We start from the raw sequence: 14,460 nt of genomic DNA, 5'->3' as shown, positions 1-14,460 counted from the left end.
AGAAAACACTGAGGAAAGAAAATCAACAGCTGATACATGAAAGATATACAGGTCCTTCTCAAAAAATTAGCATATTGTGATAAAGTTTATTATTTTCCATAATGTAATGATAAAAATTAAACTTTCATATATTTTAGATTCATTGCACACCAACTGAAATATTTCAGGTCTTTTATTGTTTTAATACTGATGATTGTGGCATACAGCTCATGAAAACACAAAATTCCTGTCTCAAAAAATTAGCATATTTCATCCGACCAATAAAAGAAGTGTTTTTAATACAAAAAAAAAAGTCAGCCTTCAAATAATTATGTTCAGTTATGCACTCAATACTTGGTCGGGAATCCTTTTGCAGAAATGACTGCTTCAATGCGGCGTGGCATGGAGGCAATCAGCCTGTGGCACTGCTGAGGTGTTATGGAGGCCCAGGATGCTTCGATAGCGGCCTTAAGCTCATCCAGAGTGTTGGGTCTTGCGTCTCTCAACTTTCTCTTCACAATATCCCACAGATTCTCTATGGGGTTCAGGTCAGGAGAGTTGGCAGGCCAATTGAGCACAGTAATGCCATGGTCAGTAAACCATTTACCAGTGGTTTTGGCACTGTGAGCAGGTGCCAGGTCGTGCTGAAAAATGAAATCTTCATCTCCATAAAGCTTTTCAGCAGATGGAAGCATGAAGTGCTCCAAAATCTCCTGATAGCTAGCTGCATTGTCCCTGCCCTTGATAAAACACAGTGGACCAACACCAGCAGCTGACATGGCACCCCAGACCATCACTGACTGTGGGTACTTGACACTGGACTTCAGGCATTTTGGCATTTCCTTCTCCCCAGTCTTCCTCCTGACTCTGGCACCTTGATTTCCGAATGACATGCAAAACTGAGCAACAGTCCAGTGCTGCTTCTCTGTAGCCCAGGTCAGGCGCTTCTGCCGCTGTTTCTGGTTCAAAAGTGGCTTGACCTGGGGAATGCGGCACCTGTAGCCCATTTCCTGCACACGCCTGTGCACGGTGGCTCTGGATGTTTCTACTCCTGACTCAGTCCACTGCTTCCGCAGGTCCCCCAAGGTCTGGAGTCGGTCCTTCTCCACAATCTTCCTCAGGGTCCGGTCACCTCTTCTCGTTGTGCAGCGTTTTTTGCCACACTTTTTCCTTCCCACAGACTCTCCACTGAGGTGCCTTGATACAGCACTCTGGGAACAGCCTATTTGTTCATAAATTTCTTTCTGTGTCTTACCCTCTTGCTTGAGGGTGTCAATGATGGCCTTCTGGACAGCAGTCAGGTCGGCAGTCTTACCCATGATTGCGGATTTGAGTAATGAAACAGGCTGGGAGTTTTTAAAAGCCTCAGGAATCTTTTGCAGGTGTTTAGAGTTAATTAGTTGATTCAGATGATTAGGTTAATAGCTCGTTTAGAGACCCTTTTCATGATATGCTAATTTTTTGAGACAGGAATTTTGGGTTTTCATGAGCTGTATGCCAAAATCATCAGTATTAAAACAATAAAAGACCTGAAATATTTCAGTTGGTGTGCAATGAATCTAAAATATATGAAAGTTTAATTTTTATCATTACATTATGGAAAATAATGAACTTTATCACAATATGCTAATTTTTTGAGAAGGACCTGTATTGCTTTCAGAGAGCACGAATCATTTAGTGAAATTTCTCTGAATTATGGAGGAGGATGAGTGCCACTTAAAGATCTCGTGAAATCGTTTAAGGAAGCAGTGCAGTTTTCTTTACAGTGTGCAAAACAAGTATATTGAAGGTCTCATGATTTCATTAAATAGTTAATAGCCTTTTGCATTTACAGCCATGAAACATGATTAACTTTTTTATTGGGCAATTTTATTTGGGCACAAATTAGTGCAAGATATTTTTGCTCCATTTCCCAGTAAGAGAAATGCTGTCATTTTTAAATGCAAATCCAATATCTTCAAAAACAACAACAAATGTTTTTGTTGTTGACTTTTAGTAGCATGTGAAAGTGCTCATAATTACAGACATCAACTAAAAGACACAATATTTAAAAAAAAAAATAACAAAATGAAGGAATCGCTTAACTTAAAATATAAATGTAAACAAAGAGGCCTAAATTACTTTTTGTAAATTGCAAATAAATATGCATTTAAGATAAATGAATAAATCACTTTTAGATAGATAACAGAGCGATAGATAGACATACAGACAGACAAGACAGATAGATAGATAGATAGATAACAGAGCAATAGATAGATGGACAGACAGACAAGATAGATAGATAGATAGATAGATAGATTACAGAGTGATAGATAGATAGATAGATAGATAGATAGATAGATAGATAGATAGATAGATAGATAGATAGATAACAGAGCAATAGATAGATGGACAGACAGACAAGATAGATAGATAGATAGATACATCTAGATAGATAGATAACAGAGCGATCGATAAATATAGATAGATAGATAGATAGATAGATAGATAGATAGATAGATAGATAGATAGATAGATAGATAGATAGATAGATAGATAGATAGATAGGCTACATGTAGATAGATAACAGCGATAGATAGGCTATGGACAGACAGACAAGACAGATAGATAGATAGATAGATAGATAGATAGATAGATAGATAGATAGACAGATAGATAGATAGATAGATAGATAGATAGATAGATAGATAGACAGATAGATAGATAGATAGATAGATAGATAGATAGATAGACAGATAGATAGATAGATAGATAGATAGATAGATAGATAGATAGATAGATAGATAGATAGATAGATAGATAGATAGATAGATAGATAGATAGATGGATAGATGCCTTAAATGTAAGTGAATGTTGAATTAAAGGCGTCGTGATGCAGTCACTTACTGGAATAAGACACCGAAAGCGTTTTCTCTGAGTCGTTATAGCTGAACTTATTGCCCTTGTGTTTGCCGTAGTTGAAGTATTGACTGACAAACCCGTTGTCCTGAGGAATCCTAAGAACAGCTTTCATGAGTTTCACTTCACGTAACATTACCACATCTCAACATCTACAGATAAAGACTGGCACTGAGCTGACAATGAAATATTCTAAAGCTTGTATAACAGTTTTCGGTGATGTCCTCACCGTCTGGTGACACACACAGCCACGCCGGTGCAGTCGGTGTCGGGGACGCGCTCGGGCTCAGTGAAGGCCAGACACGGGCTGAAGGACAGCAGCACATCTGGGGTTTGAGGCGCTGATGGCAGGGGTTTCAGCCGCTGTATGAACCCGTCCTCGCCCGCCACTGAGCCCAGATCAATGAGCCCGGATCCGTCCCGCATCAGACATTTACACTCATTCACTTTAATACAGCCGCCGTGTTTCAGCTCAGATGGAGGATCCGCTGCCGTGAGTCCTAGAGAGACATAAAGCACAGTCAGAGAGAGAAGAACCATAGTGAACATTCACCAATACTGAGTCTGAGAGTCTGAACACTAACTTACACTGCAGTCCGTTCACACACCACTGATAATAATCAACATGAGTGTGTCAGATTCCAGCAGAGCTCCACACTAACATATCTATCTATCTATCTATCTATCTATCTATCTATCTATCTATCTATCTATCTATCTATCTATCTATCTATCTATCTATCTATCTATCTATCTATCTATCTATCTATCTATCTATCTATACATACTTGGGAAAAAATGTAAATTATAGGCCTACTGAATTTTCCATATATTGGCCTACGTCAAAAGTTTAGAATAATTAGGCCTACGATTTTTTAAATGTTTTTGAAAGAAGTCTTATGCGGAGCAAAGCATTTATTTGATCAAAAATAGAGTAAAACAGTAACATTGTTACATTTTATTACAATTTAAAATGTTTTCTATTTTTATATATTTTAATCTGTAATTTATTCCTGTGCTTCGATAAAAACTGAATTGTCAGCACGACAGTCTTCAGTGTCACACGATCCTTCAGAAATCATTCTAACATGTACAAGTATTTAGCTAATGTGAATTACTGTAAGCTATTTTTATCTATGTGGTGTATAATAGGACAGTGTGTCAGTCTGATGTATGGAGTAGTATTTATTTGTGTACAATAAACCAGAGTTTTTAGTCCATGTCATCCGTTCTAAGAACATATTTCATATGTGTTTAAACTTTACACAAATTTTTAGGGGTGCATCGAATTATTATGAAACAAAGCAAAGGTGAATATTATGTTTATTACCCACATCAATCACTTTCCAAAGAGCATTCATGAATACAATGTTGTACAGGTTCAAGCGTGCTCTAAACTGTGGAATTGCCCTTTAAATTAGACTGATGATGCCTCACACATTAAATACATACATATTTGCAGGAAAATAGTTTTACAAATAGGTGGGGAGCTGTCAGTAATTGGTCCGTAATAATTATTTTAACAATTAATAATTATTTGAAATAATATTTATATTATTATTTACTTCTCAGTCAGTGTCAATATTCTGGACTAAATTATTGTCGGGATATATACTAAAACGACAAAAAGTGTCACCTCACGTGACTCCTGTTACTTTTTCCAGCGCGGCTAGTATGGACCAATCACAGTGTGAGTGTGGTCAGCGATAGTCATGCTATGGAGATTGATTTAATGGATTTTTAAATCAACTATTAATCCTTAAAATTCGAACGATTATGCTCCTACATGCACAAATGTTTCCAACAGGAAGAATTAAATGCGTACTGAGATTTTAATATTACTAAATGAGGATTGCGTCTGAGCCGCTCAGCGCCGACTAGAGGAATGAACAGTGAATTACAGAAGCGGTTGAGCGACAGAAACACACTGGCCTCTGCGGAGCGCCTGATGCCGCGGGGATTCCGCCTCTTTCTCCGCTTACAACATGGATTTCAACGTGAGGAAACTCGCTACAGATGCTGGAATATTCTTCTCTCGGGCTGTTCAGGTAAGAAGCCCCGTTTATGGATAAATATATGAGTTTAAACGCAACGGGCAGAGTGTCGTAGACAGTTGATGTGTAGCGCGTGACTCTGCGTTTACACCAAAACAAGAAACCGTTTTGCTGATATCATCACAAATCCACTGTACAAAAATATAATTAGTTATCATGTAACGTTAACAGTTAAATGGTGATATTGATTGAACATGAGGGTTATTTAAATATTTTAGGGTGTTTATTATTATTTTGATGCGTGTAATCTCAGGAATATGACAGATTCTCGTTGATCTCGTTACTTTTGCTCCAGTTTACAGAGGAGAAACTGGGACAGGCTGAGAAGACCGAACTGGACACTCACTTTGAGAGTCTGCTGTCCAGAGCTGACTGCACCAAAAACTGGACCGAGAAAATCTACAGACAGACTGAAGTTCTGCTGCAGCCAAACCCCGGTAACGTTAAGCAGGAGCCCAGAACTCAAACACACAATTAAACACGCTTCAATTAAAGGGACAGTTCACACACACACAAAAAATGTCATTTGCTCACCCTCAAGTTGTTCCAACCCTGTATGAGTTTTTTTCTTCTACTGAACACAAAAGAAGATATTTGGAAGAATATTGGTAGCCAAACAGTTGTGGGGAACCAATGATCTCCATAGTATTTTTTTATTTCCATAATATTGAAGTCAATGGGATCCATCAACTGTTTGGTTATTAAACTATTCAAAATATATATATTTTTGTGTTTAACAGATCAGATAAACTCATACAGGTTTTGAACAACTTGAGCAAATGATGACAGAAAGATAATTTTCATTTTTAGGTGAACTATCCTTTTTCAGGGCACTTTTGCCTAATTATGTGAGCTGTGGTTCATCTATGGTAAATGTCTATGTAATAAATATCTGATTTTGGCTTTGATCATAAACTACTGTGTATGATGGTTGTGACATTATTCAGTTTTTGGAGAAAATGCTGGATAAGTCTTGATCAAATAACACCTAAAATGACAAGAAATTAGTTTTGAAGTAAAATTCTCAATTACTGACAGATGTAATAGTAAATGAATAAAGCAATGCTCAGATTTTCATGTAAATATTTTAAAATCAATGACATTTATCCTAATTACTGCTTATTAATAATTAGTAAGGTAGTTGTTAAGTTTAGGAATTGGGTAGGATTAAGGAATAAAGAATATGTTAATGTAGAATAAGGCATTAATATATGCTTTATAAGTACTAATAAACAGCCAATATTCTAGTAAAATGCATGCTAATAAGCAGCTAGTTAATTGTGAGAATTGGACCTTAAAATAAAGTGTTACCAAATTATCTTAATAAAAAGTCTGGGAATGGAACAAACCCAAATAATTACAAGTAACGTAATCTATAAAATTACACATTTTAATCATTATGCAATCGGACTTCTTTTTCATTTCTTTTAACCTAACTTGTTTGATTTGAATAGGATTATTTTGTATCATTTTCATATCATAAAAAAAAAAACTACTGGATAATATTTAGAGCTTTGAAGTGCTAGAAAAAAAGTGTGAAGCCTTTGAAAAGTGCTTGACTTTCACTTTCAAAAGGTTGTACGAACACTGAAATTAATAATGTAAAAACATTTGACTATTTCTGCCACAATACCATGGTAACAGTCAGCGTTGCTACATTAAATCCTTGTATGTTGGTGATTTGAGGATTGAAAAGCCTTTTATAACTTGTTCGTTCATGGCACAATGTCTCTCCTGGTTTCCACGTCCGCTCAGATTGATCTGAAATCTGTGGTTTCTAACAGAATTCTGATCTCGCTGTGATGTTGTTAATTCTGTGTTAAAAACAGTGTCGCGGGATCGAGTTCGGCCCGCGTGTGCCTGTTCTGAGTTTACTCGGCGCTCTCTATTATTGCTCTGAGCTGATAAATGCTCCTATTGAGAGCCTAAGCCCCTCCCCTTCCGGTGGACATGTGACCTTATTTTGGAAAAATATTGTATGTTAATCAATGGCGAGAGACAACAAATATTTGGATCCCGTTTGAACTGTGCCCTGAATTACACATATGATGTTTGTCAAATTAAAAGATACATTGTAAAGTCAAGAAAGTCGCAGTTTGATGTAAAACTGTTGAGGTATAAGACTGAGAAAATACGTAATTACAAAGACTACAAACTCAAAAGGCGCGCATGTGACGTCATACCTGTTCTCTCAATGAATGAAGCTAACTTTACTGAAGCTAACGTCTGTCATTTTTTCTATAGTCTAATGTTATAATTGTAACGTTACGCCGTCATGCCTGTGTGTTTTGTACCAGACTGCACACACACACACACACGAGCTTGGTGACGTACATAGTGCGAGACGAGAGATGTAGTTCATTGAGCGATTTTCACATAAAACTAAATGTTACTCTTCTGTTTTATGACAAACTGTGACTTTCTTGACTTTCATAATTATCTTTTAAATTGACAAACATCATATGTGTAATTCAGGGCACAGTTCAGACGGAACAAAATGATAAGTTGTCTCTCGCCATTGACTACCATACATATTTTTTCCGAAATAAGGTCCCATGAGCCGGAAGCGGAGGGGAGGGGCTTAGGCTCTCTATAGCACGGTTTCATTCCGCTTTTGTTTCGTTTGCCGTTTGATGTTTCTCATATGCGTCAGAAATATGCATCATATGTGTCAGAAATGCGTCAACTCTTATCAGTTCGGGAGTGTATTGGTGGTTCCTCTAACAAAATTTAGTCACACCAGATGGAATTTTTTTTCGCAAAATACGACCATTTAGTCGCAGTCTGGAGCTCTGAATTATTATTTGTCAATGTCAATTTTATTTATATAGCACCATTAATCCCAACCGAGGTTGTCCAATGTGCTGAACATATTGTAGTAGACATAAGAAAATTAAATACAATTAAAACAAAATACCATAAAAAATACCATAAAAAAAAAGCAATTTACAATACAACTTCCTCATTGAATATAAGCCAGTTCAAAAAGATGCGTTTTTAGCTTAGATTTAAAAACAGACAAAGATGATGCAGAGCGAATACACAAAGGTAGAGCATGCCATAGTCTGGGGTCAGCTACTGAAAAAGCCCGGTCAACCATACACCTCAGCTTCGACTTTGGAACACATAACAATCTCTGGTTAGAAGACCGGAGAGACAGAACAGGACGATATTCAGTTAGAAATTCCGAGAGGTAAGGTGGCGCCAGACCGTTTAATGATTTAAACACCAAAAGAAGAATTTTAAAATTCACTCGGTAACGCACGGGCAACCAGTGCAGAGTACGTAAAACTGGCGTAATGTGGTCTTGTTTTTTAGTCCTGGTTAAAAGTCTTGCAGCTGCATTTTTAACTCTCTGTAACCGCAAAAAAGCTGACTGGCTAATTCCAAAATATAGTGAGTTACAGTAATCCAATCTCGAAGTAATAAAAGCATGAATTAATTGTTCAAAAAGTTTTCTTGACAGAATAGGTTTTACTAGGCTAGAAGTCGAAGCTGAAAGAAACATGATTTGACCACTGCATTGATATGTTTGTCAAATTTCAGCCCATCATCAAAGATAACCCCTAGATTTTTAACCCAAGGCTTCACAGATGAGGATAAATCACCAAAATCAATTGTTGGTGTACTAACAGAGTCTGAAGGACCAAACACTATTATCTCAGTTTTACTCTGATTAAAAATAAGAACATTTAAAGACAGCCAGGCCTTCACATCAGCCAAACAGGTCAAAAGTGCTTCCAGACCATTAGAACTCTTTTTTTAAGGGCAGATAGATTTGAGTATCATCTACATAACAATGAAATGACAGACCATGTTTCCTAAAAATAGAACCAAATGGTAGCATACAAAGACAAAAGAATCGGAGCTAAGATGGAGCCCTGAGGAACACCACATAATAGAGAAGCTGCCTCAGATGAATGTTCACCCATAATAACATTAAAACTAATATTTGAAAGATATGATTTAACCCATTCAAGCGCACTTCCTTTGTCTGTTTGTGCGGCAGGTGCTCGCATCGAAGAGTTCCTGTATGAAAAGCTTGACCGGAAGATTCCACCGCGGGCCACTAATGGAGAAATATTAGGCCAGTTCATGCTGGAGGCAGCGAAGGAGTTTGGACCAGGAACCCCGTATGGTAAGAATGCAAACTCAGAAATGTTCACCAATCATGTATTGTTTTTGTGTCTTCACAATTTGCATCCCTTTTTTTAATCAATGCATATTAATTAGCAAATGTTGCATCTTCACAAACCTCAGTGTTGGATTGCTCATTTGCAGTTTTGGCTGCCAAGAGTAAATGCTTGATTTATTTTGTCTGTGAGAGTAGAATAAGCTGAAGGACAAATCCATTGATTTGGCTCTCAAATGTTGCTCTTAATTTAATTCAGTGACATTAAGTCAGTGTTTGTAATTCCAAAGCTGCTTTTGTAGATGTCATTTGAAAGCACAATAGGTTAGTTAGCGGTGCGCTCTTTAAGTGGTGGAATAATTAAACAGCACAGAAAGTTTTTCAGTGATTGAATTGATTTCCCAGTCTCTGATGGTTTTTCCCTGCAGGCTGTGTGGAAACAGTCAGACCAATACATCACAATGCCTTTTCTTTCTCGATGCATGTTCCCCATCGCAGTGATCAATAGTGTCAGAGGTCACAGCAGTGTCTGATGTCATTTCCTGGCCAGCATTCTTCCACAGAGATTTTCCTTTTATAACTTTCAGTAGATATGAAGATGCGCCAAAGGTCATGTGTGCAATCAAAAGAACATTAATAATTGGGTGCAAAATTCATCTGTCACTATGAACAAAAACACGGTAAAAGAAAATATATATCCAAATTTATATAAAGGGTCATAAGTACGTCCAACTTTATTCGCATTCATGCATCATACTTGTGTATACTAGGCCTTTATAGCAAATCTCAGCTGGTTGATTGCTTGTATCATTGTAAAATGTAACTATATTATATTGCACAGCTCTAATCTACTAAATCCGACTATAAGGCTTTAGACATTAAGATATTATAAACACTAACTATGGTTTTCTGTAAAGCTACGCTTGGAAACAATCTGTACTGTCAAAAATTGTCAAAAATAAATTTGACTTGACTACACTAATTATGGATTGGTGTATATATAATATTAGTAAATAGCTATTAATAAGCGACGAAATATGAATCAGAATCAGAAAGAGCTTTATTGCCAAGTTTGCTTGCACACACAAGGAATTTGTTTTGGTACTGAGGCTTCCAGTGGACATATACAAATACAGATACAACATGAAACATAATACTACAAATTATAAGAATAAAAAATAAAAATATATGAGAATAAAAGTATCACAGTTGGGTTTAGTCAGAATGGGCATTTTCAGATTTACTGATTATGAACATATTTACAGTGTTTTGAATATTATAAATAAATAATTCTACATATAAGTATCACCTGTGAAATATGAAGTCCAGTGCTGAATCTTTGTTTTTTTTGTTTTCTATATACTACCATGATAAATGCTTTTATTGCTGTGTCTGGTTGCCACTTCTAATATCTAATAGATCTATACAGCGGAGAGGGAACAGGGTGTTCTGGTTTTTCTGTTCTCAAACTAAAGTGCACTTAGTGGTTTTAAATGGCTCATTAGCGTCCCGTGACTGACCACATGCTTCAGGATGGGCTGAAGTGTGAGTGGAAATACACGGCTCATCTCTGTAAGTGCGGGACTAATGCAGCCTATCTAAAGTAGAAAACCTTGAAGTGTCTATTTGTAAAATTAATGGTCTTTTTTTCTGTAATCTTTTGACTGCATTTGCAGTAGGCCATTAATTAGGTTGCCCATGTCAAGAAAGCACGCTATAATTTCCACATACAGGTTTAAATACAGTACATTTAAATGCTTTTGTTTGCATTTTTCTAATTTAATGCAGTTTTTAACTAATTAAATGAAACAATTTGAGAATGTAAATGTCACTTTAATGACAGCAGCACTGGAGCTACATGAACTCAACCTGATGATCATATCTCCAGCAGGATTTGAGATGATCCACAGAGAATTAAGAACATCTGACCTAGTCACATGATCAGTGACTACTCATTGAATTATATTTGATTAGTTTCATGGAAGCTTGCATTGGTTTAGGTTATTTCGCAGTTAAAACCACAGAGTGTGCTGTAGATGTAAAGAGGCGTTCATCATTAATTATTGATTCAGTGGGCCGAACAGCTGCTCGGACTAATGTGTGTTTGTGAACGTCCCTCTCTCAACCAGCTGTGACAATTCGTCTCCATTGTGCATCCACATCGAACCTCTCCATTGATTGCTATTAGCAGACCTCGAAAATTGCACAATACCTCTTATGGATCTAAAACATCTATCTATAAATTACAGGTCTGTCTGTCTGTGGGTCTGTTATTCGCATATCTCTCTAACATGTTAGTCCGATGGATTTCAAACTTGACAGGTGTCTTGCTACGGGCACGAGTAAGTGCAGTGCGGATTTAGTAGCGTTTTCTCTGAGTTCACTGTGTCACTGCTCCCTGAATCGTGTAGTTCAATTTTCCACATTTACTGTATGTCATTATTATGTCAGTATCAGTATTTGCTTTCTACCATGCACTAATAAAAATGTCACTGATCTTTTGTTGTTCAATTGTAACAGTGAGCACTCAAACACACCAAACCAACAATTACTAAAAACACACACAAAAGCTGATTTTGCACGGGCACTTTGCACTAGTATTGTAAATTCCTATATTAATAACAAATAGCAAACAGTGGGATCTACACACCATGAACAATCTCAATGATTTTTTTTAAAGAATTTGTTGCACATGTGTAAGCTCAAAAATCTGCACAATATCCGATTTTTACACATCCAATCTGAACCACTTCCAGATGTGGTTTTAAATCAGATACATATCCGATATTTGGACATCCGACCATGTCTAAACGCGTATATCCTATTCCCCTTTGAATTCCAAGCCACCACAAGGCGAGGGCGACACGTTGGCCCACAAAGATAGCTTTCTAATGTTGTATTATTTTATTTCAGAATTCTAGATCTAACGAACTATAGATAAAAAAAAAGAAGAAATTTACCGTTATTTTCCTGTACATATCCGTTCGGTCAGATTTTGCGCTGCAAAACATCCATAACAGCTGTTATCTTAGCCATGCTGGAAAACAATCATGACATGAATTATAGCCTATAAATAGTCACCACCCAACATCATTTTGGGCAGGAATTAATGTAAACACAGATATCGAATACCAGCCGTGTCTAAAGTGAATGTAAACAGGCGGGCCAAAAAATTGGATATGGCAAAAGATCAGATCTGTGCATTTACACTTGCAGTATAAACGCAGCTTTATATAATCTGATATAGTCTTACTATAAATGTTTCACAGCATAAAAAAAGGCTGGCATGCAACAAACAAGCAAACTCTGCATCGATTGCAATGCAGTAAATGGACTGCACTACAAATGCACAAACAAATATTAAAATTATTGGTAACACTTTACAGTAAGGTTCATTTAGTTAACTACATTAGTTAGCATGTGAGAATAATAATGAACTGCTCTTATTACAGCATTTATTAATTTTTGTTAATGTTAATTTCAACATTTACTAATACTCTATTAAAATCTTGTTAACATTAGTTAATGTACAGTGAACTTACATGAACAAACAATGAACAGCTGTATTTTTACTAACTAACATTATCAAAGATTCTCAATTACAGCTACACATGTATTGGTCATGGTTAGTTCATACATTAACTAATGAATCTTATTGTAAAATGTTCCCAAATTAATGAATGCTCTTTAAACACTGGATATTTGATATCTGGCCACACTTTGACTCATCTGTGTAGGAAGCACGCTGATCAAAGTGGGCGACTGCCAGAGGACACTGGGCGGCGCTCAGAGAGACTTCCTGCAGACCTCCTCCATTAGTTTCCTCACACCCCTGCGCAACTTCCTGGAGGGAGACTGGAGGACCATTTCTGTGAGTCTGACTGATAGATAGTATCTCTGTTAATCAGCCCGATTCTGATGCATTGACAAATGCTCTTTTCGCTTTACAGAAAGAGCGGCGACTCCTGGAGAATCGGCGCTTGGATCTCGACGCCTGTAAAGCTCGACTCAAGAAGGCCAAAGCATCTGAGGCCAAAGCGGCTGTAAGACTTATTTACCCCGTTCTCTCCTCATTTCCACTCTCCTTTCTCTAGGAATGGGAATCATAGGGGATTTAGCATTTCTGATTCTGGTTCACACAGTCAGATTTTATTATGAATGAGCAATTAACTGAATTGAGCGGAATAATAATGGCCACCCCGAGGTAGAAACAGAAAAGCAAATGGAAAATAATTAGTGTAGCTGCTGTTCATAACGTTTCGAGCTGAAGATAATCATGTGGATTTCATCAGATATAACTGAAGTACAAGGTTATAAGATATACATGTATTATGTGAATGCTTGGCTAAAGAGATGCGTCTTTAATCTAGATTTAAACCGGGAGAGTCTGAGCCCTGAACATCATCACGAAGGCTATTACAGAGTTTATGAGCCAAATGTGAAAATGCTCTCCCTCCTTAGTGGACTTTAGGACTACCAGAAGCCCAGAGTTTTCTGATCTGAAAGAGCGTGATGGTTTTTAAGGTGATAGAAGATCAGTTAAATACACAGGGGCTAAACCATTTAGGGCTTTATAGGTCAGTAGAAATACTATAATTGATACTGAACTTAATAGGTAACCAGTGTAGAGATTATATAATTGCTGTTATATGTTCATATGATCATATTTTCTGCAATTTGGACTAATTGTTGCTTGTTTATTGAGGATGCAGGACAACCAGCTAGTAATGCATTACAGTAATCTAGTCTAGAGGTCATGAATGCATGAACTAATTTTTCTGCATCAGAAACAGAAAGCATGCTCTGGAGTTTAGCAGTGTTTCTGAGGTGGAAGAAAGACATTTTTGTAACATAGTTGCTGTCTAATATAATGCCCAGGTCTTTAACTGTAGAGGATGAAGTAACTGTACATCCTTCTAGATGCAAATTGTATTTGAAGAGATTCTGTGTACAGGTTTTTTGTCCAATTAAAAATATATCTCAATTTTATCCGAATTTAATAGACAAAAAATACTGTTCATCCAATATTTTATATCTTTAACATGCTCTATTAACCTGTTGTGATGAAATATAGCTGAGTATCATTGGCATAACAGTGTTTTCTAATAATATTAATGACACCATTATCTTGCTACAGCTGCTCTAGAGTGGAATTTTAATTGAAGTTTGCATCATTAATTCAGTTTTTTCCCCCCTGCTTATTACTGAAGCTGAATTGAAACAATTTCTCTTGTATAAAGCATTATAAAAATAAAGGTGACGATCAGATAATGATTTTAAAACTAGTCTTATTGCATTTACAAACCTCAAGTTTTGTCGAATGATGAAATCAACTGAACAGTCATGGCAAATCAGGCAATAAACAGTATAATTCTTGAGGAGAAACATGCTCTACGT

At 36.7% G+C, this 14,460-nt stretch overlaps 1 protein-coding gene across 4 annotated transcripts in view; it reads left to right on the top strand.

Annotated features, from left to right (window-relative positions):
• The first annotated feature begins 4,756 nt into the window (after positions 1–4,756).
• The window catches only part of sh3glb2a (SH3-domain GRB2-like endophilin B2a), a 20,955-nt gene continuing 11,251 nt past the window's right edge, over positions 4,757–14,460 (top strand). For 2 of the 4 annotated variants that reach the window (XM_077206888.1, XM_077206884.1), the window contains exons 1-5: positions 4,757–4,925; positions 5,227–5,368; positions 8,941–9,069; positions 12,801–12,934; positions 13,014–13,106. In XM_077206888.1, the coding sequence (XP_077063003.1) occupies positions 4,863–4,925; positions 5,227–5,368; positions 8,941–9,069; positions 12,801–12,934; positions 13,014–13,106 (561 nt within the window). In that variant the 5' untranslated portion in view covers positions 4,757–4,862. The remainder of the gene's footprint in view (positions 4,926–5,226; positions 5,369–8,940; positions 9,070–12,800; positions 12,935–13,013; positions 13,107–14,460) is intronic. The other 2 variants (XM_077206886.1, XM_077206887.1) reach the window with 2 other exon arrangements.

The sequence above is a fragment of the Siphateles boraxobius genome, unplaced genomic scaffold (genome assembly GCF_051911475.1).
Source record: "Siphateles boraxobius isolate OS27281-9 unplaced genomic scaffold, OSU_SipBor_1 57, whole genome shotgun sequence".
Classification (NCBI taxonomy): domain Eukaryota; kingdom Metazoa; phylum Chordata; class Actinopteri; order Cypriniformes; family Leuciscidae; genus Siphateles; species Siphateles boraxobius.
The sequence above is the reverse complement of the archived record's forward strand: the minus strand, read 5'-3'. Positions and strand labels throughout refer to the sequence as shown.